General features: G+C 39.6%; 1 protein-coding gene across 1 annotated transcript in view; it reads right to left on the bottom strand.

Moving 5' to 3' along the window:
- FAM135B (family with sequence similarity 135 member B) overlaps positions 1–24,709 on the bottom strand; it is a gene marked incomplete at both ends in the record, with an annotated part of 125,057 nt that overhangs the window by 7,401 nt on the left and 92,947 nt on the right. Inside the window, 8 exons of the mRNA XM_084204511.1 lie at positions 736–827; positions 2,053–2,219; positions 4,004–6,062; positions 7,298–7,452; positions 10,269–10,342; positions 12,396–12,551; positions 15,447–15,496; positions 18,220–18,373. Of these exons, the coding sequence (XP_084060637.1) occupies positions 736–827; positions 2,053–2,219; positions 4,004–6,062; positions 7,298–7,452; positions 10,269–10,342; positions 12,396–12,551; positions 15,447–15,496; positions 18,220–18,373 (2,907 nt within the window). The remainder of the gene's footprint in view (positions 1–735; positions 828–2,052; positions 2,220–4,003; positions 6,063–7,297; positions 7,453–10,268; positions 10,343–12,395; positions 12,552–15,446; positions 15,497–18,219; positions 18,374–24,709) is intronic.

Genomic DNA, 24,709 nt, shown 5'->3' with positions numbered 1-24,709 from the left:
GAGCTCTGTGCTGGAAGTGGCAAGTTCACACACGTACACCAAACAGCCACTTCAAAATATAAAAGCTTTTGAACAAACAAGGTTAGAAAATTTTAACTCCGGTTTCTCAGGTACTCATAAATCAGAATAATGTTTCTGACTGCACAATGGAAATCCTTATCTTGTGCATAAAGTTAGGCCTTTGGTCGTAAATATGGCTCCACTGCCAAGCAAAGCGCAGGATTCATTTCTGTTTCTCTGCCTAGACCAGCAATCAATTTTTCTGGAAGACATTTCTTTATCATTCAAGGAAATAAATCCCAAGAAACACTGCAACAGGAGAAACAATGGCTGATGCAGCAAAGGGAGTTGACAACACCTGCTGGGTATTCCACATCCTCCAGAGCATTTAGCATCACTAAAATTGCTGCTTTCTGTTGGTGCTGCTTTCTGGTGTTGCAGAGGCACCAGGCTGCCAAGTTTGCAAACTGGCAGGATAAATCCATTTTCTTCCTCTAAGGTCTAGTTCTATTACTGCTAATGTCATTGCCTTTGACTTTAATGCCAGGAATATTTTCCAATAGGTTTGAACACCCTATCAAATTAGACAGGAATAGAACCAAGCCTTTGCACTAAATACTGCATAAAACTCCCTGAATTCCCCAGGGCTTTTGTTTCACTGAGCTGGTGAAAAGGCTTTTGCTGAAGGCACTATTTCAGCTATCGAAAGGAAGACAGAAATTAGCTCTGTACTACCTGATTTCTTTCAGACATTAGGAAGTCCAGTTTTCCACCAGGAAGTCCCAGTTCAATAAAAGTCTTTACCAGCCGCAGATCCGCACTGTTACCTAGGAACAAATGGTATTTTATAAGATGCAATTCAACAGAAAAATAACCAATGTAGTCAATTTAACACAACAATCTTGAGCTCTCACAACACCATGGAGCTCTTGCTAAGTGCTGCTAAGAACATTATCACACCTCAGGATCATGCATTGAAACAGCAAGAGAACAGAAACTCCCACAGCCTGCCCAGGTGGTCTGGACCTCACCTGCTGCTGTGGGGGACCGAATGGTGGATAAGATAAATGGTGGGTAAGAAAGGGCAAAGATCAGGTCCAGAATAAATCTGTCCTCTATTTGCTGAACAGCAGAGGTAAGACAAAAAACAACCAGCTCAGGGGAGACCCCCAGGGATGCCTCAATACCTGTGCTGTGCTGTAGGGCTGTACCTTCTGATGCAGAGGTGCCCATCTCATGTACTCACAATTAGAGGTGGTGCTGAAACACTGTCAGACTTCTGATATTGTAAGAGATGCCGCATTCTGTACTAGGAAATTCCAAAGTTTTCTGAAATCTTATGTGGGTGAAGAAGGTACCAGTACCTCACAAGAAGGGCATTCCTGCTACTGAGATATTCAATGGCAAACAGTCGTGGCTCAAGCCAGTGTTTGTTTTTTTTTTTTTTTTTTTTTTTGAGATATCAGAGCCTCTACCACTTCTTCTCTGTAGTTTCAATGTTAACATCCACACCTTACTAATTGATATCAATAATTTGCCAAAAGAAAGTTAACATTTAACATATCTGTTTCCTGCTTGGAAAGCACATAAGTAAAAAAATCCCAAGATTTGCTTCCTCTGCAGTGAAGAATGATTTTTATTTCCTCACTTTATAAACTCAGCCACTATCTAATCTATAACAGTATTTTGGGGGTTTAAATAACATTCCCCTCCTGGGGACACACTGCAAAACAACCAAAACAAATCAAACAATTTGTGGAAAGACAAGGAGTTACAGCAATGCACTCTTCCTGTTCACAGGAGGACTGATGTGCTTTAAAAAAAAAAAAAACAACAAAAACCAAAAACAGATAGCAGGACCCCATATATTAGCACAATATTTAATATTCTCATAGATCCTTTATTATGATGGACTGAATAGCATAATAAGGAACAAATACTTAGCTAAAACAAATACTTTGACTCTCCATTCTTTCATACTTGCTGAACATCTGTCCTTTTTTGTAATTTACACCAAAATGAATTAAAAATAGCAATTCTTCCTGGCCTTACCATCCAATCCATGGACACAGACAACCAGGTGAATTCCATCTTCTAAATTTTCTTCCTCTTCCTCTGGTGGAAAATATGGGATATCAGAAGCTAGTACAGATAAGTCACTGTACAGAAATCCTTCAATCTTCATTTCTTTTTTAAATTTTTCTTTGGCCTGATAAAAACTGGAGAATACATTAGTTAATCACAATAGAACTGGGTGGTCAGCAATAAACCTTCAAACTAGAAATGAGGAAGCTTGTCTTTGCGAGCAATTGTATTTTCACCTTTCAAGCAGAGACCTGGATGCAATTCTTTATCTATTAAGACAGAAAGTCAGAATGAAGGGAATAAACTTTGTTTCTTTGTAATTTGTCTACATACAGGGAAAAACTAAAGTGCATTAGCAACTCATACTTGCCAAAGGAATGAAAGAGTAGCAAAAAATAATATTCTGGTAGCTCATAAAATGAGAGAGAGGTACAGAATTAACAATTTTGCCTCTTAACAATGTCATTGGCCTTATAGGTACTGAAATGCAAAATGTATAATTTTGCTACCATCAAATGCACTTATAGTCAGGTAGAAGGTGCTTTCCCTCTTCCTCATGCTAGAGTTAAGGGATGCACCTCATGTGGTAGATATTTTGGGGTTAATTTGATTTTATGTTCTTTTGAAAACAATTGAGTAGAACTTCGATGAACATCTCAATGCTGAAAGAATTAAGATAACACCTTTCCTACTAAAGGTCTAAAATTTGACACTCAAATTCATCCTGAACCATTCTGCTGCCTGAAGATGCCAAACTCTTCAATGGCTTTTTGATTCAGTAAAACTGATCCAGATAATTCAGGAATTAATAATCACAACATAAGTGTAGAATTAAGTAGAAAACTGGGAAGGACAAGCTTTGGAGATATAACCTTTAAAGCTTAGGGATGTCTTAAGCCAACTTGATATAATCATAGAATCATTAAGTTTGGAGAAGACCCCTAAGATACTGAAGTCCTACAGGGAGCAATTACTTACATCAGCCTAACTAATTTTAAGGGACACAAGAATGAAAAATATAGCTTTTGGGCCATAAATCTGGAAGCCTTGAATTCATGTGCACGAATGCATGCTCAAATGTTCTTTTTCACAAAGAAGAAACAAATTCTGTGCTTAGATTTGTCAGGACTTAAGCATGGTTTATAAAACTTCAGGATGCTTTCAAAAGAATAAAAACAAAGTCCTGGGTTGAAAATGAATGTACATGCAGACATCCAACATTTTGGGCAGCTGAATGGATTGAGAAATTTCAGTGCTACTGCTTTTCATCAGCACAGAAGAGACACCAAACTATACTGAAAAAATATAAGTGCTAGTGTGCCAATCTGTGAAATGGGCCCCCTGTGACGTCAAGGTGTCACAATACGGCACTTTTGTGTTGGGCAATGATGCAAGAAACAAAAATAATGCCTCTTTTCCAGCTATCCATGGCTTCAATTCTCCCATTCTTCCAGTCTGAGAAGGTGAAGTTGAGACATATCAGCCAATCTGAATTCCCCATTTCATAGTTTAGCTACTGAATGGAATTATTAAAGGAGAGGAGTAAAACAGTCTGTGGCACTGCCACAGTGAATTGACTATCTGGGATCAATACTCTGGTGTGAGTAAGCTTGGTTTCAGAAGGAGGCTCAGGTCTCAAAGATTGTTTAGATACCTTAAGTATCCCACTGCTTGTCATGAGAATTAAGGACCTGATGTCTTTGGCAGTCTCGATCTCTCTGTGTTTTCATGCTTCCTGTCTATTTAGATTATTCATTCTATATGAACCATTTGTCTGTTTGGATTATTTATACTGAAATTCCTCAGGCAACTGTCTCAAATACAAGCTTTCATGTATGCCTAGTGCATTAGGGTCCTGAACTGCGTCAGGTTCTCTCAGCATTACAGCTACATTAATGAAGTAATTAGTTATTCTTACTTCAGCATCCTTTCGTTGGTCTCTTCATCCATCTCATCTGAATTAGGACAGACAACTCCAAAGGAGCCCAGCGGCTGGCGCGTGATGGGGAACGCAGCCTGCTTTGCTGAGGAGCCCGCCATGGCAGGGGTCTCTTTGAGCACGGAAGAAAAGGGAAGACAGGTGGCTGTGCAAGAGATGGACATGTTAACCACATCAGCAGCCTTTCTGCTTTCCAGGGCTACTCCCTCTGTCGTGGCCAAAGGAAACCCGGTGCCGTTCGCTACAAGTTTATTCTCTTGGCTGTTGGGCTCCTGAGGATGTTCAGCCTGGTGGGCCCCTGATGCAGGGTCTGCTGAGGCAGGTGAGTCATTGAGCTCAATTTCTTGCAAGCCCTGCATTTCTGCATATACTGCTGGGCTCTCATCAGTGAGAGAGCTGCCACATTCTCCTCGCAGTGAGCCAAATTCAGTGGAGGTGTCTGAAGGAGCTGTAACCGGATAGCAAAAATCTGGTACCACCTTTATGCTTTGTGAAAAACTCTCCCCTTCTGAAATTCTACTATTGGAAGAGCCCTGTTGTACTTTTAAACTGTCCAGCTTAAGTTTATCCTTTGGATCCTCAATGCATGTATCAACCTTATCTATATTTTTGTCCAAGTAATTACAAGCCCTTGGTATTTTTAAGCTGCACTCACCATTGCTCTCCAGTGACAGGCACTCAGAGACATTAACTTGGAGCTGCTTTGGACAACCGGGTGGTCTTGTATATTCCAAACTACAGCAAGTCTCTGGAAAACCTTTCTCCTCGTTCCCTTGTAACTCAGTGTTACTGCTACTGTGTTTGAGGAGGGGATTGGGATGTCTTCTGTGTTCTATCTGTCCACTTTCAGTGGTCATTTGACACTCAGAAAAGTCCATGATTATTTTTCCATCTTTATCCTCTGTTTCCATGCATCTTCTTAAGTTGTGATCTGAATCTCCTGAGGTGGCTCCACTGTGCTTTGATATATCCATCTCCTCCGGGGGCTCTTCTGGGCTACTAATCTGAGGGGCAGAGACAGATTTCGTCAGTTTGGTAAGCTCCACTTCCCTCTCCTCTTCCTCAAAGGGCAAAGAGCTGATGGATGTGAGCGATGCCTGGATACCACTGGGCAAGCTGGTGTTGCTTTCCGTGTGGCCACCCTCCAGGGAGTTGCGGTGGATGGCGTGCCTCCGCACCAAGTGGTGCAGGATCTCTCGGTCGCTGGGCAGCTCCAGGGCCCGGCTGCGAGCATCAGACCATGCCACCGAGCTTGGTTCGCTTTCAATGCCTGAATCAGATATTATAGAGGAAGATCTTTTTATGACCCCTGACATCAGGGTAAATTCTTCACTCTCCTCACTTCGTTGCTCCTTTGTGACTGATTTCACTTCACAGCTGTGTGAAGGCAAAGTTTTCAAAACAGGGAGATGAGCCTTGGTGTCTGCAACCTCTGGTTTTCCAAGACTAGTCAATTCATTCAGTGCAAGCTCAGATGAAGTGAAATTATTTTCAGGATGACCAAATTCATCTAGTTCATGTACTTCAGTACTGTCTTCCACGCCATCAGTTCCACATGCTCCACACTCCTGCTGAGCACTGACAATAAGTGTGGGCTCACGTTTGGGAGAGTCCTTATTGCTGGCTTCTATGTCTCCACAGGTAACATCCGCCCCAAGTCTATTATCTTTTAATAAAACTTCCTCGGATGTTTTAAAGTCTTCTGACACGTGTTCTGTATTGCCTGGCTCCGAGTTAGAAATAGTTTCCTCTCTTGAAACAAAAATATTTTCAGGTTTCCTTTGGCCTTCTTTGTTTATTGTACATACCTGAGATGTGGAGTGCTGGTTTAAACCCTTAGCAGCAGCTTCAGTACTGCTGTGTAGGCATGAGGGATTCCTGTTTATCCTGTCTGTGTGTATTACAGGAGTGTCTTTCTCAAAGTCTCCTTTCATTACTGCAGTGGCATCATCTGATGCACAGTCTTCATTTTCCAGTTTTACATCCACTTGAGTATTTGCAGAAACCTCAAAATCTGGGAAAACTTCCAAATTCTGATCTAAAGAAAGAAAAGAAAGAAAGAAAGAAAGAAAGAAAGAAAGAAAGAAAGAAAGAAAGAAAGAAAGAAAGAAAGAAAGAGAGAAAGAAAGAGAAAGAAAGAAGGAAAGAAGGAAAGAAGGAAAGAAGGAAAGAAGGAAAGAAGGAAAGAAAGAAAGAAAGAAAGAAAGAAAGAAAGAAAGAAAGAAAGAAAGAAAGAAAGAAAGAAAGAGTATTACCTGCAAGTACACAACAAACCACCCCAAAGAATTAGGAGATTTTGAAAAGGGATTTTAAACTCTAAAATACTACTCTATACTTTTACATTATTAAATTATACAAAAATTATACATTCATTAAAGGCATATTACAAATGCATATGCCAGAGTGCATTTAACTACAACTGCACTCACCAAACAATTATAGACCAAAGAAGACAATATTAACAAAATACACTTTCCTCAATAGAGCTGTATTTACACTGTTAGCTTTTAGAGTGTAGGTATCCAAAAAATATGGATACTTCTTTGTCATTCAATATTGTTCATAGTATAGTTTTTACTTTGAATCAGTTTAATACTCAGTTTAATAATTTAAATATCTTTAATGAGCATTGTTACAGTTTTGGCGGTAGAAAAACTGTGGAAGAGTGAAGATTTTGTACCACAGGCTATATTCACTAGACTATGGACACCTACAGTATTAATACATATTGCTTCCTTGGTAATTTTAAAGGTTGAGTAAAAAGAAAAAAGGTAGTAAGGGCTATGAGGTTTTACTAAATAACTCTGGAACTAAAAAATTCCTTAATTAAAAATTTGGTTTGGGTACTCAAAGGGCAAAATATTTTTTTGGAAAGTAATGCTGCCTTTCAGGCGAGTGTGGGGCTTTACACTGAAATTGTGGGGCTTTGTTCTGAGATTTCTTACCACTAGATGTCATAGTGGGGATATCAGTCTAGTGTTTTCTCCTTACATTAGTACTATAGCAAAAATCCAACAGATCTGATTTTCTTTCTAGATTTTTCCTCCAGCTCTTTTTTAAAGAAAGCTTAATTTAAAGGTGAAAAATGTGAAGGAAATACTCTGCTGTTAGGGAAAACACTAAAATTCAGGTGTATTACTTAGGGAGTCACACTCTCATCTGAATTTATGTTCATAAGCCCCAGGGATGTGAGATCACTTATCCTGAGCTGGGGAAGTTCCTCCCTCAGCTCAAGCTGTCTCATGAAGCTGTGCCCTGTGGAGTTTCACTCACCTTTGCAAGGCATGTCTGTGTACCTATCTTCAAAGATAACTGGGAGTGTGTTCCAGTCCCCGTCTATGTCCAGGCATTCCGCCGGCAGCGGGGGCATGCTGGTGAAATAATCCGAATTACGTATTTCTGTAGAAATCTGTGCATGGCTCTGGATCCTGGCAGCAAAATACAAAACAAATTGAGTGCTTGATTAGATACTGTGCTAATCTGTGCTGTTTCTACTGTGCTGTTTCTCCATTAGTCCTGCAAGCCCAGACATGTAGGCTGAGGACAGAGTCAGTGCATTTAAAGGGAAGCAGTACTGCATGATGGGGGTACCCAGAACTCTTAGGTTTCCATCTCTCAGTTAGGAATAGCTACAACTTGCACAATCCTTTCCTGAAAAATCTCAGTGTTTTTGTAATTATTCCAGATCCCACGGTCATAGGCTCCTGTTAGCTGCCATAACCCGTTGCTGTCCTCCCAAGGGTCTCAGCTGCTGGCTGGGGCTGAATCCCTCAGCTGGTTTCTGGTCAGGAAATGAGATCTATCACTCTGGCTGTGGTCAGGGTTTCAAAACCCAGATGCAGGAAGCAATAATCCAAAATTTGGTTGAGCAGTACAGGGAGGAACAAAGCCAAAAAAGATGCCTGGCAAGTCCTCTGTCTCGCTTATATCAGACCTCAGAGCACTCACAGAGAGCTGTCTCACACATGCACCAATCTGGAAGAGCTAAGGCAATTACTCAGCCACTGTCTCTTGACAAAGTCACAGAATCATAGAACAGTTTAAGGTTGAAAGGATCTTCAAGACCATTTAGTTCTATCCCCCTTGGATGGGTAGGGGCACCTTCTACCAGACCAGTTTTCTCAGCCTGGCCTTGAACACTTCCAGGGATGGGGCAGTCACAAAGTTTCTGAATAAACAATTCCAGTGCCCCACCACCTTTACAGCAGAGAATTTCTTTCTAATACCTGATCTAAACCTACCCTCTTTCAGTTAGAAGCCATTCCCCCTTGTCCTATTGCTGCACATCCTTGTAAAAAGTCCTTCTCTGGCTTTTTGTTAGTCCCCCATCTGTTTCCATTACTTAGGCCACCCAAAATGCTATGTGGCTCTCCTCAGTGAATGTGATGCTAAAATGGCAGATGAATATGTGTTCAGCTATAATCAATACAATAATTTTTATTTCTGATGGGCCTTCCTATTTAAATATCTGTCTTGAAAAATGTGTAAAACATGAAATACAGAGAGTAAGGCAAAAAGATTTTCATTCATGGTCAGCTGAAAGTAAATCCATTCTTCCTCTTAAAGCCATTATCCCTTGTCTGATTATTGCCTACCCTGTGAAAAAAGATAAATAACTGATATGAAAGTGAGCAAGGAGAAATATTTTTGCCTGTAAAATCTAAGGAGGGTATGTGACTTCCTAGAGGCCTCCACCCTGTACCACACCCAGCCTGCTGGGAACAGTGGGTACTCTTCTGCCTAAGCAGTCAATTGTTGTCAAGTACAGGAGTGCACAGCTTCACACAAACCCACAACAGCATGGGAGGCAAAAACCAGCTCCTGTCTGGGAAGAAGGAAAATAAAACGGGGAGAAAGAAGGTACTGCTTGAGGTGGTTGTACAGCACCTGGCACACTGAGCACTGATCTGAGCTGGTGACCGTGAACCCAACCAATAATCCCCACTACCACACCTAATATCAGTAAATCTCTGACAGCCAAGACTGTGTTTTTCCATCTGCATAATCTACTGAATTCAGGAAGAAAACCTGGCTCTACCATGCAGCCTGTATAGACCAAATTTTCTGCACAGACCAATTTTTTTTTTTTTTTTTTTTTTCTTACTCTTTTTGATAACTACTGGGGAAAACATTACATTTATCTGTAGGAAATGGGCTACACCTGTGACTGCCTGGAGAAATAGAAGCACTTCATGCAATTAGGCTTTCCCCTGTACAGGATTATGTTTGTTTGAATGGGGCCAGGAGTGTGCATGTCCTCACCTCAGGATCTTGACATGTGGTTTTCCTTGTACACAGCTCCCTAAAATCCTGACATGGGAGAGCCAAATGAACACAGCTGGGACCCTGCAGCTATGGTGCTGCTCTAATTTGGCAGAACAAGGCAGCCTTGTACAACCCATCCACTAATGAAGTCGGGGCCCTTTCCATCAACACTGAATCAGCCTTAATGTCCCCAATGACAGCTCTGAGAAAAGCAATTTTCTCCTCTGCGCTAGGTCAGAGGCAAATGTCCCACTTAAAAATCATCATTGTGACAGGACCTGATGTCATGGCCTTTCAGCCCCTTCTAAAAGATGGGTTTCACAATGGTAACCTTGTGGTCTGCCCATGGTGACAAATAGTCTGGATAACCTTCATTACTCAGAAATTCAAATCTGAACATCCTTCTTTGAACTCTGCCTTCAGGGGTCAGGTCCTGAGTATCATCCAAGGCCTCCAGTTGGGCTCATGGGCTAAAACCAAAGGCAGGATTTGCCCTGGCATAGCTTTAAGACTGACTCCTCACACTTCACAGTTTGGTTACAAGCAGAAATTGTCCAGCTGAAAGAAATACTTACCTTGGGTTTAGGGCTGGTAAAAATAAAATTTATAAATGTTAAGATTTGTTGCTTTTAAACAGTTATTTCCCATTAAAAGTACCAGTGCTGGATATGGTGTGTTTGATTTAGGAAGTTAATTGAAGAATACACACACACACACACACACACACACACACACACACACATATCTATATATATACTTAGCTTGAAATTAATTATTTCTGGGACCAGCCTGATCAGTCACTTAGTTTTGAAACTCATTTCAATAAGTTTACAATATGGAGCGAAAATAGAGCCAATGACATCTCTCAAATTAAATTCCTTCGTACCCTGCAGAAAAAGATCTTGTTCTTGATTGCAAAATATTTTAAAGTAAATTTTTAGTCATTCCAGAGATAGGGGAGTGTTAATGGGTTACTTACAGGCCTTCCTGGAACATGAGCACAGCAGGTTTTTGGTGCTCAGTGTAGAAGAAGGCTTCTGAGAATCTTCTCACCTGAGAGAGAGATGCACAAATTAAGCCTAAGATCTGCTGAAAGGTGACAAGTGCCATCAGTCTAAGAACACAGCACTGACTACCAGGACCAGATTCATTAGTGTTGACATTAAAAAAGAGTTCAATTCTGCTTCATTTTCCCAGTTCAGCACAAAGCAGTTGGTATTGTTGCATATTTTGCTGCAAGATAAGACTCCCTTGACAATAAATCAAAGTTTGGTTATCTGCATCTTCTAACTACTTTTCTGAAAGCTGTCAAATTTACCATTTTCCCCTGTATTGTTAAAGTTGGGAAGATTTATTCCTTTCCCACTGTGCAAAAGCAGTAGTGGAGTGATTTAATAAATTAGAAAAATTCATAATTGATCATCTCTTCTATGGGAACATCCACAATGACTCTCAAACTACCACAACACCAAAGGAAGTATGACATTTCAGCCCAGAGGAGAATGAGCCCTATCACAGTAGAAACACACCTGCCTATGTCATGATACTTACAAACTGAGAGGTCTTCAAATCCCTTCATGGACATTAGATATGTTCGGTGTTGGACAATCAATTACAAAAGAGCCACGGATCTGAAGTGGCTGGCAGAGCACAGAGTGTGAAATAAGCTATTAAAAATTCAGTGCTGTCATCTGCCCTGGAATAAGCTTTGAGTTTAAATGAATCAAGCATAATATGCAATCAAATGTACTGAGCTGTTAAACTGCAGCCCATACATTCCTAATAATAATTGTAAAAGTGACCTCTGTTACAGGGACAGAAAATGGCAGTGGAAAGCATATGTCAGAGCATCTCAGCATTTCCCTAAATCCCAGCTGTGCTTTAGCAAACAGCCTTACTAAACAAAGGATGAGCATCCCTTCAAAAAGACTGTGCCTTTACAGTAGAACTTTTCATTTAGGGCTCTCAAACCATTTTCCAGAGGTGAAAAGGTATAAGTACACACTGCTTATATGGGGAGGAACCAGAGCATGCAAAGTTATGTAAATTGCCAAAGGTCAAGAAGACAGTTGGCATCAGTCAAGTCTGGAACAACCCAGAGGCTGAGATTTATCTTGCTGGAGCTGGGAGCACACAAAGTTGGGTTCTTTGACTGAAAGCCACCCAGGTCCCCTCAGAGGCAAGGGAGACCTCACAGACTAACCAGAAGAGTTTTAGCATCAGGCACTCAGCCACCTCTTCCTGAAATTTTTGCCCCATTTTTGCAAGCTCCAGAGACTCGTTCTGGTCACCTCACTGCTCACCTCCACTGACTGACAGGAGCAGAACATAAGCTGAGGTGTCAATACCTACCCTGCACACTCCTCATGCATGCAAGATGAATCCTGCCCTTTCTTCCACTGTCCCTACTCTAATGATTAGATCAGACTTTGAGTTCAGCTCAGGTGATGGGCTGAGCTGGTGTCTGGTCAATAACCAAGAACATCCTGATGGAAGACAGAACACTTGCTGAGCTAATCAGATGAGCAGATCTGACAACACTCGCTCAAATGACAAGTGGTTTTGTGCCTTCTTTATTACCAAGTACAAGAAGCAATTTCAACATCAACTATATTAATATTTTGCTGTGTGCACTTCATTTTGAGAAAGGCAAATAGCTATATATATGACAGTGAAGAAAACAAATCCATATTCCTTTTGGTAGTTTTGTGAAACCAGTTGAGATGAAATTGTATTTTTTTATTTCTCACTGTGATGTTCGGGTTTTTAAAACAGGTGTTTATGATTTATGGACATAAGGTGACATATACCCCTTCCCACCCACCTCCTGTTCTATGCCTAATCCTGGTGTTCAAAGTTACTGATTTTATGTAGGATCCTGGGTCACACAAACTCTACCATCTTCATTCCAGAAACTGAAATCTGTAATTCCAAATCCTGGGCTTCACCTCTTCTTCCTCTCCTCTTCAACTCTTGTTGTGTTCACCCCATGTCATGTAAATAGTCATAGAGGCAGAATTGGATTGAAAATATACATCCAAATAAATCTCTAAAGTTTATCAAGACATGACCATTACTGGACTTGCTTTTAACTTCTTAAGATTACCCTTAGCATGTGATGCTCCTGAGTCAGATAAGCTGTGACTTCTGGATGGAGTGTTGCCACCTCTAGGAACTGGGTCCACAGGGCCAGGAGGTGAGAGCAAAGCCAGGCAAGGTCCTTGCTTATCTGTTCTGCTATCTTCTCTGGATTGCTCAGCAGCTAAAGGACAGAAAGGAAATTATGAGATCAAGAATGTTATGGAAAAGAATCAGTTAGTACATCAGATTAAGTCTTTTTAGGACCAACAGCAACAAGAAAAATTTCTCTTGATTTAGGAATATTATTACTAAAGCTACTATTTTCAGGTTTTTTACCCCAAATAGAGCTGGTGAGACATTTTATTTTTCTCTTTAAAATCAAATATTTTAATGCAAATGATCTCAGCTACGCAGTTAGAGAGCAAGAAGTGGGAACAGATAACTTTTTGCAGACACTTTACTGCAGGTGTTGTAACTAGGGGAAAAAAAAACCAAAACAAAGCATGTGGGTTCCAAATTATCCACCAGATGGTGCTGGATGCTCTGAAATAAACCATGGCCAGACAGCAAAGGAGCCCTGCCAGCCATGTCACATTAGAATACAGATGGATGATTGAGGGGGAACATAACAAGAAACCTCAAACCAAAACACTGTGTCCTCAACACATGACGCAAACAGACATTCCAGAGTGCGCTGTTGCCCATGTCCCACACTAGAACATTCTGGGTCCCTGTGTGCCCTCCAGCTCTGTGCAAAGTCTCTGCACACCAAACTTCCTCATTTCATAGAATCATAGAACAGATTGGGCTAAAGATCTTCTTCCAACCCCCCTGCCATGTGCAGAGACACCTTCCACTATCCCAGGTTGCTGAGAGTCCCATCCAACCTGGCCTTTAGCACTTCCACAGATGGGGAATCCACAGCTTCTCTGGGCAACCTGTGTCTGTGTCTCACCACTCTCACAATAAAGGATTTCTTCCTTATATCTAATCTAAACCCACCCTCTGTCAGTTTAACACCATGCCCACTTGTCCTAGCACTACATACCCTTGTAAAACATCCCTCTCCAGCTTTCCTGTAGCCTTTTTAGGTACTAGAAGGTGTTAAACCCTCTCCCTGGAGTCTTCTCCAGGCTGAACAAACCCAGCAACCCAGCTCTCTTAACTTGCCAGCTTGTTAATTTCTTTAATGAGAGACAGACACTGCATTTTACCTCCTCCATGTTTTTCACTGGGTCTTTTTTTTTTTTTTTTTTTTTTTGTTAGGACTGCACTCTAGCTGAAAGCCTGCTTATTTTTCACATTTTATTATGCAGGTAGTTTCCAGGTTGGTGACACTGCAAACTAAGCCATGATTAAAAACAAATTGTCTGCGTATGAGAGCAGCAGAAAAAAACTGTGTGTGGATAGAACAGATATTGTCACTGTGTTTACACTGTTTGGATGCTATCCTGTTTTAATGACTTGTCCAAAATGACACAAGCTCCAGGACCCATTCTAGTACAGGAAAAATCAGGGGGATACTGGGAAACAAAAGATCCTGTTCAAACATTTCCCTTTGCAGAGTAAGGTACTACTTTATTTATGGTGTCCAATTTTATAGGCTGTATGTCAATGTTAATGTTTTATTTGTTAAGTCAGTAAGCTGTTTCTTGCATCATAAACTGAAAGCTCAGTCTTCAAGCAAGATGCATTATAAATGCAAGTCATCTTAGGAATAGGTGTGTGATGGCTATTTGTCCAGTTCACTGGTTATCAAATGTTTGAGTTTGTCGGGGAGGGAGGGGGGGGGGGGGGGGAGGGAGGGAGGGAAGGAAGGAAGGAAGGAAGGAAGGAAGGAAGGAAGGAAGGAAGGAAGGAAGGAAGGAAGGAAGGAAGGAAGGAAGGAAGGAAGGAAGGAAGGAAGGAAGGAAGGAAGGAAGGAAGGAAGGAAGGAAGGAAGGAAGGAAGGAAGGAAGGAAGGAAGGAAGGAAGGAAGGAAGGAAGGAAGGAAGGAAGGAAGGAAGGAAGGAAGGAAGGAAGGAAGGAAGGAAGGAGTATTTCTTACTGCACTGAAAATTAGTCCAAAGGAGACTCTAGACTGTGTTGTCTGTCCTATACCCTTACAACTTCTAAGGCTAGTAGAGATGAGGAAGTAAGTTATGCTTTTCTAAATCAATTTTATGTGAAATCAGATTTCCTTCAAAGTATCCAAGTCAGGACTTAAAACTAATAAATTTGTCATTTGAAACCATTTTAAAACCATGACTGACAAACCTTAGGTCACAATTTGTAACAGAAATGTAAATGGACTTCTCATGTGGTTTAGACTCATCTTCCCTCCATTAATTGTTACCAAATTCCCTTCCCTAGGGAAGTGTTGGAATCACCAACCCTGGAATTGTTTAAAAAACGAGCAGGTGGCTCATTATTTATATGGTTTACTGGGCATGGTGATATTGGGCCAAAGGACTTGATGATCTTGGAGGCCTTTTTAAATCTAATGATTCTATGATCCTATGATAAATAAAATATATGATCCTATGATAGATAAAATATATGAAATCTCTGATTTTTCCAGTGATCAGCTGGCACTTGCATTTCTTCCTGGCACTCTTGATGACTTGTCTTTGTCTCACTTGAAATAAACTTGGCAGGAGCAAGTTCAAGAGAGTAGTTCAGTCACTTTTGTGCCAAAAATCACTTTTTTGCTCCCATGATCCTCCAAATACATTTAGGTATTTTTATTTGAAAATATATGGTTGAACAACCTGCCAAAGTACTTTTTCTCCTGTCAGCAGAAAAGCTATAATTGCAACCTACACCAAATAATTTTTTTTGTCATCCTGATACTCAGGGTAGGCTCACTGAAGCATGCTAGAATAATCCAGCTGGTGGCTTGTTAACAGTGACAGGAACACCTTATAAGCAACTAATCAAAGTTATGTAAAATATTTGGTAGAAGAGAAACAGTAAACAAACTTTCTGATGGCACCAAATTCCCTTTTTTCCTGCTCTGATGTATTTCTGAGCTGTCTCAGTGCACTTGAAAAATGGACTTGAAAAACCTATGGACAGGTTCTGATGAAGGAAATACCTGCAGCTCCATACAAAGCTGGGATACTGTCTCTTCCACAGATAGCTCCTCTGGGGAAAAAAACACAAAGAAAGACATCAGGTTTGAGAACAGTGGATGTGAAATATTAATTCTCTGCTGTTTATTCATGAGAGAAGTCAGCCATTTGGTATTCTGCCTGGCAGACAAGTTTCTGTTTGGGTGTGGGCACTCCACAACCCACTTGAACTCTTGCAGGTGCAACTTCTGCTTGTGCAATCTGGACCACTAAACCAGTAGAAAATGTTAGTTTTTTGGTGACAAAGACAACAGAATTTGACTCATTGTTGACTCTGACTAGAAGCTTGATTTTTACCCTTTGATATTTATGGCCAACTATAGAACTAAATACAGGCCTGAAGAAATGATGAGCAAGGAATGGTTGTCCCTGGTGTGCTACAGAGGACTGTGTATCAACATCAAATTCCTGACCAGTAAAATATTGGGCATCTCTGTACTGCCTTGTGAAGTTGGAATTACCTCACCACTGCAAGCAGCAGTGTTTTGATTTAATCCTGAGAGAATCCAGCCCAGGGACACTCTGCTTTAAATGCACCACAATCTATCAGGAAAAGGAGGACATCAATCAATCCTCCAGCTTCAGCATCTCCATTTTGTAATGTGGAACTTTCTAATGGTGTCCATAAAGAAACAAAGCAGGAACAAAGCAAAACAACTCACAGACCAATGCCCTCCTCAATTCCCAAATGTCTCTTCTCAGATAGCACTGATAAATGGGAAAGGACAGTCCAAAAATGAGTTGTGCCTTGAAAAGACTCAAATAGAGCTGGTAAAATTTGGAAAATAACCATTCCACTTTTAATGTCTAAGATAAGCTACTTTCTTTTTACATACACTACTCAGGAAGCTAGGGAAAAAATAATTAAGAAAACATGCAGAGATTTATATTCTTGGATTTATCTTAACCTTCTGTAAAACCTATCATATGTATATGAACAATATAGATGATACAACTGGGTAAGCCATTTACATTCTTCCCCAGCTCAGTGGAGAAATACAGCTCAGTGGAGAAATACAGCAAATACAACGTGCAGTTTATGCCATCCCAAATTAGAAACCACTACCTGTGTCAGATGACATATTTTTAATTGGGTGTATTTCACCCCAATGAATGTAAGGAGACAGATATAAAAATTTGATTTATGTTCATCTTACTGCATGAATCTTACACCCCATAATTTTACTGACTTGTGCAACAGGTGTCAGAAGATCAGCCTTGAAACCAAATCTTTAGTAGATTTTCAGACTGTGAATAAAATGATGCAAATAACACTCTGCTCAAGAGGCTAAAAAGGGTATTTGCACTTTGCAAATTTTCACGTGTTACAAGAAGTACATTTGCAAACTAAGTGCCTGCTTCAGTAACAGAATTCATTTCAAAACCAGGAAAATGGTGTTTAGAACATAAGCATGTGCTCTGGGGAGGTCATGGAGTTGTGGTCACTCGTCCGTGCAGAGCTCTGCCGTCTCACAACCTATAACCCAGTCTGGGTGAACCACAAATCCTTTGTTATCTATACCTATAACCAAGATCCATGAAGCAGGTTGTTGTTTGTGTTCTGTCTGAGAGTTCATAAGCTGCAAATTAGAATGGTGCTTTGATTTGTTTTTTGTTTGTTTGTTTGGGTTTGTTGTTGTTGTCTTTGTTTGGTTGGTTTTTGTTTTCATTTGGTTTGGGTTGGGGTTTTTTTTGTTTTTTTCTCTTGTAGTTGGATTGAATAACACACTGTGTTACCTACCTATGACTTTTAGAATATCTTGAAGGAAAATATATGTTGGGGGACAAGAGATGAAGTGGAAAATAGGATCTCTCAAGTCCACGAGTGTGTGAAGCATAATGCATTGTGTTTGATAATTCTTATATACAAGGACTATACTGGAAAATTTTGCTCCCTTTGAAAACCTGCTGGCCAATGCAATCAACCCTCCTAATGTAATTATCTCTGCAATGTAACAAAACTCCTAACTTCAAAACCTGCACAGCACAGAAATACAAAAACACAGATGTGAAATTATGAGGCACATTCCTTGAATTCAAAGAAACAGATGAGGCAGCAGGATTTGAATGAGATACTGAGTCTCATTTTCATAGGACCTCATGCTGTCATTACAAAGATGACTGAACACAAATTCCAGAACTCCATCCTGTAAATCCAGCCAACCAGCACTTGCACATTAGACCTAACAGGCCTGACCAGCCAAAAAACCCTTCTGCCAAAAAAACAGAAAATCTATTAAACAATTGAATTAAGAAGAAAATCAAAATAATTTTGAAGAGCAAGTCGTAATTGACAGTGGAGGAATATATTGTGAGTTACAAAGAAGGGAGTGTAATTTAAATCCACTTGCATCACCTTTCAGGTTTTTCTTTTCAATGATAAAAAAATGTTTGCTGAAGAGAAAAAATTTGTTGTCTTCCCAAGATTTCATGGCCATGCAGAACTAGAAGTTACCCTTTTCAAAATGCAAATGAGGCCAAAAATCACCAAAAGGCAAATATTATGAGAAATGTAACAAAATATTTTATCCATCTACACATCAAGCCACATCCTATGAAAGGATTCACATAATCTGAGGAGTCAGTCATCTTCAACAGCAAAAATAAACACTAATCAGAAAACACAGATGAAAATCCCTTAAAGTCTCTGAACAGACAAGAATTTTGGTAGTAAAATCTGTGTTTAAAATGCGGCGCTGTAAAATATTCAGTGATTTTAAGCCCCTTTTCACTTACCCAACTTCAGCTGTGGTAAATCAGGAATCTCATTCATTATGAGGGTGTAGTATGAGTGAAGACCCCTTTGAGCATTCAGGAGCAGAAGACAGAGATCCTTATGCCACTTGTATGCATGCTGCATACAATTTTCAGATGGGACATAAAAGCTGCCCTGTATAACAAAAGTATCAAGAAAATAAAGTAGAGACATTAAAATTAATGGTCACCATTTCTGTGACAGGTTTCCACAAAAACCCAGTTGGGGAGAGTCATTAATCTCTTTTTACAAAAGTATATAGTGATAGGACGAGGGTTAATGACTTTAAAACAAAAAAGTATAGGTTTGGACAGGAGATTAGGAGCAAAATTCTTTACTGTGAGGGTGGTGAGGCCCTGGCACAAGTTTTCCAGAGAAGCTGTGGCTGCCTCATCCCTGGGGCTCTTCAGTGCCAGGCTGGATGGGATTTGGAGTAGTCTGCTCTAGTGGAAAGTGTCCCTGCCCATGGCAGGGGATTTGAACTAGATGGTCTTTCAGGTCCCTTCCAACCCAAGCCATTCCATGATTCTTCAATTCTAATCAAGCAGATGGCACCAAAGAGAGATTTTAACCCAACCTCCCAGCCACCCAGCCACCCAACTAGTTAGATGTGTAATCCAAGAGTGTCTCATTCTACATTTTCAAACCATAACAAACCTATTGGTCTCAGCAAGGCTGTCACATGAGAAGACCCTCAGACCAAACAACATAAGAGAAATCTACCTCTGTCCTCCCAAATGTTCCACTGTGAAGCCAGTGTCTCTCCCCATAGCACAGAGAGTCCTGTGTGAAATAAACCCTCTCTGCTGGAGGAGGAGGGGTGGAAAGAACTATAAAGATGTCTACATTCACTTTCCTTTTCCCCCCTAATTGCCTCCTGCAAAGGTTATAGCTTGATGGTACCATGTTGTGCTTTGTAATCTGTATTAGTGAACAAATGCAGATGGCATTGCTACCCCATCAACAAATATGAGCCACTCTGTACTCCAGGATCAATGTCTGTGTTAGTGTATCACTTGTGGGAGAATGGAACAGGACAGATCACAGCATGTTTACCACAAATATTTCCCAAACTACATATTAGACTTAGAATGTAAGCTGCGTTTTCATTAGGGCACCATAAATCAGAGGTTTTCACTTCTGTCAGAGGATGCTTTATAAATTACTGATATTTGAAATTTGAACTGCTTAGATTTAAAGCAAAACTATTCATTAATCCCTGGGTTTCAGCAATGTGGGCAATTTGCAACTTAGTCCACTGCTTGTCACTGCTGGGGTAAGAATACAATTCCTACAGGCCAGCCAGATGCCTTTTTAGGCAGTCCCAAAATCTGCACATCTCCAGGAGCAACAGAGAAGAACCTCATGCCAGCACATCTCCTGTGTTTTTCTCCCTTTGACTCCCCTAAAACCTGTATTTCACAAATCTTGGCTGAGCCAGGATTCTTCCTGCAGTTTCCCATGCCAATCTTCAAAGAGTTAACTAGAAGTCTGTGGTAGGCAAAAAGAGAACTGCTCTCTAGACCTGCAGAGAAACAGCTGATGATAATTGACAGAGTTGGCTGTTCTTCAAAGGTTTCAAAATCTCCAGCCTCAGCATGGATACTTTTTACTCTCACCATGGCCAAAACAAAAAAGGGAGCAGTAAGAAATGCTGCTCAAAACAATAGAAAATTGGAAGTGGATTTGTGTACAATGGCACAATGTCGTGAAAATATGCCCTCCTTTATTATCCACTGCTGGGTTTTTTTCAGCAAAAATTAGCCTGGCATTTAAATGTTACACTGCTGAGAAGAAGGAAGAAAGTGAGTTAATTTCAGAGTTTATATGAATGCTGTGACATAGTGTTGTGCATGACTACACTTTAATAGGTCTATTTTCAGCCATTCCTTTGCATAGATTATAGGCTAAATATAAAAATGATAGAAAAATGCACCTGCAGGTGGGCTTAAAACTTGCATGAATTAGTGTTTAAAATATTACTCAATTAGTCCAGTTTTGAATTCTTTAGCATTTGTCTTCCTATCTTATGGTGCTTTTTCAAATTTGTCCTTATCTGATTTACACTGGACAATTGACCACATTAAAAGGTAGACAAAGAATTAGGAGCACTGAGTACAACCACAACAGCAAGTAAAATTTTCTCCAGCATTTCTCTCCATTGCAATGTAAACTTTCTTCAAATCACTGTAAGATGTGGATGGCATACCTGTGTGAATAGAGAGCTGCAAAGATGATGCTGCAAGCTCTCTTTTCTCCTCCTGTCCCAGCTCTCTGGGAAGGGTGTCTGTGCCAAACAAAGGCGCTGTGCTTTGAGAATTGCATGAGAGGAACTGCTCTGCACACACCAGGCTGGGCTGTGCATGAGTAAGAGGACATCTCATTAAGCACTTTGATTAAATTCTATTAAATGGCAACTGGCTTTGAAACCCTATTGTTTAATGGGAGCATCCATCCTAATTTGAAAAATCTTTTTGTCGAGGTGGAAAGTGAGCATGACAGAAAAAAGGTGACAAGCACCAAATTTCTGGTTTTTCAGTGACTTAGAGATATTACTGCTCTCACATGATTGCTTCTGCTTCTTCTCAAAGTTGTCACACACGTACAGGACACAGATCAGGACATTACAGAGATTATTAAACCCACCTCAGGGACAGTTTAAACTAATGTGAACTAAGGCCTGTGCATCTTCATCTGCAGAGACCCCAGAGGGCAGGCATCTATCAGATGATGCCATTATAAACTGCTGCAGCTAAATCAGCTTATCCATCACTGTTCAGTAAGCTGAAAAATGTCAAGAAATGTCTTTTTTTGGCATGGTCTAAAGATTGCAGGCCTTTCACATTTGCTATTTTAATTGCTCCTTCCATGCATTTATTCAGGTGATTCCCTATTTCCTTGCCAATAGCTTGAAACACAGATTCAGACTACAACACTAACAAATCGAGTTCGGTAACAAATTTCACATGCTGTTCTAAGGGAACACTGCTGCAAAACCAGCTCTCAGGAAAAACAGTGGCTATGACCCATTAAACAGCTACAAAGTGCTTTCCAGCTTTCTTCACACAGGATGACAAATATTGGTTTACTTCTGCTTAAGAAAATTTCTCATTAAACCAAAAAATAATACTGAAGCTGAAAATCTCACCTTGAACAAAGCCTGATAGCTGCTCTGGGCTTGTAATATCCATTGTAAAAGTACATGTTAGTTTCCTTTGTAAAGATTCTTGTGGACTATTGAACTAATTCCTTTGGCTTCTGTTATTTTAATCTCATTAATTTCTAGGTAGACAGATTCTTCTATGCTGATTGTAAAATGCATCTGCACTGATTTCCTTTTCCAAGGCCCCCTCTGTCTGTAGTGGTAGACTGCATCTCTGGCTTTTGCCTTTTTCCATTCCTGAAAATTTTGGTAGGACATGAATTCCTGAAAAATTTCACTTCAAGACTTAAGACCTAAAGGTCTGATAGCAAAGATAAATGACAACACAGAAGACAATAGTACTGACGCAAAATGATTTTTTTCATTGTGCCAGCATCATTAGGACAAAATAGATCAAAAATTCTCTTTAGCCCTCCTTTTGTTCTGAATGTATTTATACAAATATTTTGTATTTGTATTTTTTAGGCAGTAGCCAAACTAAGTTCTGCCTGAGTTTTCGCTATTCTAGTTTTCTCCCTGTATAACCTTACAACATCCTTTTAGTCCTCCAGAGTTTCCTGCAACTTCTTCCAAAGTTCATAAACTCTCTCAGCTAAAGAGTTCTGAAGATCTTTTCTCATGAGGAATCTTCAGCATATATGTCTAATTTCTCCATTTCCCTTTTTACTGTGATCATCATCAATCACAGAGTCATAGAATGGTTTGGATTGGTAGGGACCTTAAAGATCATTTAGTTCCAAACCCCCAGCCAAGGGTAGGGAGACCTCACACTAGATGATCTTATAAAGAAAAACCTAGAAAAATGTGAGATAAAAACTAGTGTTTTGGAAATATAAAGGCTTCAGTTCACTTTGATCATGACGTGCAAAGCTGGACCCCAACGCCGGACCATTACTGACCATCGTCCATCTACCCTCTAAGCTGGTTTTCTGCTAGATTTACCCAGCCAAGTAAAATAGCTTTCAATATCAACAACCCATACAAACGAAGCATTTTTGCAGTATCCCTGTTGAATACATTTAAGTAAATCAGCCTTTTAAGTGAATAGGTTCCCTGTGCAATGTTCTTATCAGTCAACAGTCTCCTCCTATAATTAGACTGTATTGCTTTATAAATGTACTTTTCCTTTATAATAAAAGAAAGGAAAATTACTTGCAAAAAGGAAACACCTTCATCAAATAAGGTTCATGTCAATTCATTATTCAAATGCACAATTTGCTGATATTCACTACCTGTGTACTGTGACTATCTAATATCAAAAGGCACCAACTGAATTTTATGCTTTGTAATGTACATTAAGTAGCTTGTATTTGTTTTGTATTAAAGCAATTCCATGAGCTATGTTAACTATGTGCAACGTTCAACAGTAGCACTAACAGTTGGTAAATGAGACCCTTTATGTTTAATCTAACTCAACACATTTCACAATTCAGATTCAAATTGCTCATCGAGAATTTTAATGTACTAAAAAGCCATTCCAGACTAAATAGACAAGTTTTGCAGTCTCCACCCATTTTCCAGTAGCAGAGAAAGCTACCCTACCTTACCTGCTTCTGGAAAAGATTTACAGGACTGCTTGAAACTGAGGCACAAATCTCAGCACCCCAAGATAAATGTAGTTTCTGAGTACACAGCATTTGTCCATTTGTCTGCAAACCCATTTTGATTATCTAATATGAAATTTTATTTTGGTTTCAAACTCAAGGACCAAGGCTTTACTCTCTACTTTGGATGCTGCTTTCTAAGAGATGAGATTTCCTGTTATTTAGTGGTTGGAAATTAACTTGTAGTAATATTTTGAGCTAAAACTTTAGTGCTTCTACTTCATTTGCGAAAGTGCTTGAGCAGTGGTGGAAGAAGGGCAAGTTTTTTATTCCGTATCCTGAAATTAGTTGCATATCAGAAACTACTTTTGTCGTAAAGAGGTTAATGCGAAAAGCTCATTAAAATGAATGCTCAGAGAATTCATGGAAGAGGCAAAGAATGTCTTTTGAGCCATTGTTATGACAGAAATTACATGCAATTTAAAGAGAAAAAAAAGAATCTAGATGATTGAAAATAAAAAACTTTTAATTATGATATTTTATGAGGAAAACAACAACTAACCACCAGCACCACCACCACCAACAAATAGAGAAAATTTTGCATTTGGATTGACTAAGAATATTTTTATAAATATTAATGGTATATATAGAAAAAACCCCCATATGTATACACATAAAGATATTGCAGAGGTTTAGATTGGATATTAAAAATATTTCTTCACTAAAAGGGTTGTCAGGCATAGGGACATATTGCCCAGGAAAGTGGTGGAATCATTATCTCTGGAAGTGTTCAAAAATGCCTTGGATGTGGCATTTGAGGACGTCGTTTAATGGTATAAATCATGGTGGTGCTGAGTTGGCAGTTGGACTTGATAATCTTAAAGGTCTTTTCCACCCCTAAGGATTCTGCATGTGTGTATATGTATATTTACACCTCCATTCAGTTATGGAAAACTGCCAAACACAAACAACTCCCCCTCATTAATTCATTCATCAATACAAACATCTTTTACATCCCTGTGCCAGGCAGTGAAAAATTATTGGCAAATCTAAAAAACCCCCATAGTTTAAAGATGTGGAAGCCCACAGAGGCCAGATTGTGGACACCATTCTCTGGTGACACTGTTTCTTTTCAGCATGGTTTTGGAATTTTAAATGTTTTTATTGAACAAAGAAACCAGAGAATACAAATATAAGGCATGGCACACAAATCTTGGTCCTATTTGGCAGAAAAACAATGCATGTCTGTTTTTTGTGTGACAGCAGCAGATATGTGAACACAGAACATTCTTGAGGGTCAGGTGACACCCACATAAGCCAGCTCCTGTAAGTAATAAACCAGCTTTCCTGTAATATCCACTGACAGGAAGGCAGCATGTTAATAGGAGGAACAGCTATGTAAAACTGAGAAAATTAATATTTTCCATTAAAAAAGTAAAACTTAGGACCAAACATTTAAGATAAATAGACATATTGGACTAGGATGTGCATATTCTATCAACTTAATAAACTGCTTTTTTTGTATTGATTTATTAGTCTGTATTTGATATATTGATTCATTATCCAAAGCTCTAAAATAAAAGTAAAGTAAAATCATTATGTTATATTTCAATTCTATTTCAGTTACACTAATTACACTAATCCAAAGCTTCAAGAATTAGAAGGCAATAATTAGAAAGGCAGTGACAATATATGGAACTATTTATGTTATGCCTTTCATTAAATCTGTAATGTAAGAAAACGTAGGCTGGTATTTCAAAAATA

This window comes from Fringilla coelebs, assembly GCF_963513975.1.
Source record: "Fringilla coelebs genome assembly, chromosome: 1".
Classification (NCBI taxonomy): Eukaryota; Metazoa; Chordata; class Aves; order Passeriformes; family Fringillidae; genus Fringilla; species Fringilla coelebs.
This window is presented reverse-complemented; position numbering and strand designations above follow the sequence as displayed.